Source organism: Penaeus chinensis, chromosome 19 (assembly GCF_019202785.1).
Source record: "Penaeus chinensis breed Huanghai No. 1 chromosome 19, ASM1920278v2, whole genome shotgun sequence".
In the NCBI taxonomy this organism is placed as follows: Eukaryota; Metazoa; Arthropoda; class Malacostraca; order Decapoda; family Penaeidae; genus Penaeus; species Penaeus chinensis.
In genome coordinates, this window is record NC_061837.1 from 26,353,086 (window position 1) to 26,355,585 (window position 2,500).

At 44.6% G+C, this 2,500-nt stretch overlaps 1 protein-coding gene across 2 annotated transcripts in view; it reads right to left on the reverse strand.

The window, feature by feature from the left end:
* The window catches only part of LOC125035408, a 412,822-nt gene that overhangs the window by 311,944 nt on the left and 98,378 nt on the right, over nt 1-2,500 (reverse strand). The window contains exon 1 of one of the 2 annotated variants that reach the window (XM_047627782.1): nt 1-244. This exon is cut by the window's left edge and continues 41 nt beyond it. The exons of the other annotated variant lie outside the window; for it this stretch is intronic. Within the exon in view, the coding sequence (XP_047483738.1) occupies nt 1-35 (35 nt within the window). The 5' untranslated portion in view covers nt 36-244. Of the gene's footprint in view, nt 245-2,500 lie in introns of those variants that run through there. 2 annotated transcript variants of the gene reach the window in all.

Below are 2,500 nucleotides of genomic sequence, written 5' to 3' on the forward strand. Positions count from 1 at the left end.
CCATTGCTGGCCCCCGCATCCTCCTCCTCCGTCATCTCTTAGACCATGTGACAACACTAACACTTTTGAATCATATCTACGCTCTTTCACTTAGCGTGTACATTTTGTGCAATTCACAGATCAGCATGTGCCACTGAAATACTCAGGACATATCCTAGTAACTAGAAAATCACACTGTAAACATGTAGTAGTGAAGCAATCACAGCGGAGCAGGACGACAGGGTCCCTCCCCTACACACTTCAGCCAAACACTGAGGTCGAGGAGGCAGGGAGACGGGGAGGGGCGAAGGGGTCGCCCGTAACAGCTCTGACGGGAATCATTGCTAAAGGCCGCCATAATAAACAGGAGCTGAACTTTCGGTATCGTTCGGCTACGGAGGCCTGGCTGATGACCGTGCACTTGAGGCTTTAGAAATACTGTCTGCACTTGCATATGGCTATGGAGTGAAGGCAGGTGATCGAGGTCATAGCACTAGTCATGAACAAATGAAAGAGAGAGTTCTACTTTGATCTGCGGAAGCCGAACAGATATTTAGTTTTTTTTTTTTTATAGTGCAAGAAATACCATTCTATTCATGCCAATGCGTTGCCTCATATTCTCTACCAACAACCTTACGCCAGGAGAAAGTAAATCCTCAGAGTTCCATCGTTCCATTCAGCAAAAGGGCCTCTCCTATTTACCCCTTCAAAAGACTCCCAAATCCTTGCGGTAACCAAAGTATTTCCTGAGGATTCGCCATAGACAAAGGCAGGAATAGCCTCTTCCCAAAAGCTTCAGAGGAAAGCGGCGAGAGAGAGTCCCTTTGTGCACACCTACGGGACTGCCTGGGATTGAATGGTCCTGCGAGATCAGCTTACACAGGAATGAGAGAGCAACGCCAGGGGCGGGGAGGCGGGGAGGCGGGACGGAAGGGGGGGAGGGAAGGGGGGGGGGGCGCTATTGGGTCTTGCTCGCGGCGCTTCTTCGGCAGGGCTGTCCTGCGCCCAGGCTGTGATCGGGGCACTGTTCTCTGGCGCTGCTGGGGTTTACACTAGCACGCATGCATAAGAGTCGCACTTAAAATACTTTTTAGACTTTCGTCGCGTGAGTTTTATGGCACCTGATATCTGAGCAACTGTACAGATAATTACACACACACGCAAATAATTCCATTTTGCATTACGCTATTCAATCCGGAACTCTGGTTTATGGCAATCACAAAAAAACAAATCTTAACCCACGCGAATTACGTAAAAACAGCTTTGACACCTCCCGCCGCCCTCGGATGTGAACGCCTTCCTTCGCTGCATACTAACCATGCTACTTAGTGTGTCTAGTGTGACGACGCGGAAGACCTGCATCTCACACTTATCCAAAGTTCAGCTGCACTTACCTTCCCCTAAGTTGAGATAGGGATCGAAGTTTGGCTCTGACATCGCCTCACCTGACCGCGCTAAGTGGATACAGGTGAGCGATCGCAGTCGGCTTTTTAGTGGATTTAGAAACCTTTTTTGTTTGGGTTGATTTCGGGAGGAAAACTGGAGAAACACTTGCCAACAATACAGATCTGTATTATTAATCTGCTATGCCTAGAAGGTGATGCTTCTAACTTATAAATCAAAAGCATGCGTGCTATGCGAATTCTTACACAATCACACGCAGGCATGTAAATGTGTAATATATACAGTATATATATTTATTAATTTATTTATAAACACACACACACACACACACACACACACACACACACACACACACATACACACATATATATATATAATTCATTTATTTATTTATTTACACTATGTGTGTGTGTGTATAAGTGTGTGGGTTCTTTTTTGAGTAGAAAACTAATTAGCCCAAGGACATACACCATACGATATAAAAGGGCAGCACAGCCCCGTCCACAGCTGTGCTAATCGCTTCACAGTTTTGTGGATTATAGATATCCTCTTATCCCCTTTAAGCCAAAATCAGAACGAAGCACCGAAGAGAGAGTGTCGCTAATCCTATCAACGTCAAAGTGGCCGAAGTTTAAACTCTCCTGTAAACCTCTACTTCCATCTCTTACACAAGTTTTAATCTGCTACATAACATGGCGTTACCTTGCAACCAATCCTGTCTGTTTTCTTTATCATCTTCTTAAGTTCGGCTATAAATACGTTTCCCTTTTCTCGTATTGTTTCCATTATGGAAAAAATACGAAGATAGTAACGTTGGTATAAAAATACATAGTTAGAAAGGGAAACTTGAGCGTGACGTTTCAATCAAGATTAGTCTCCTCATCAGGCGACGGGATCGACGAGGCTAATCATCACCTTTTACGGTCCCTTTCTTACTGTTGTTGTTTCATTTCAGTTTCACTTCGTCTCATCTTTATCCTTATATTCTTCTTGTCCTTCCTTCGTAGCAGTATTATCTGTCGTTTTCCTTTGTTCGTCCTACCAGAATTCATTAGGAAAGAAAAGGAAAATTCAATGGATATGAGCGGCGAAATAAAATCAACACCCTCCCGTGACC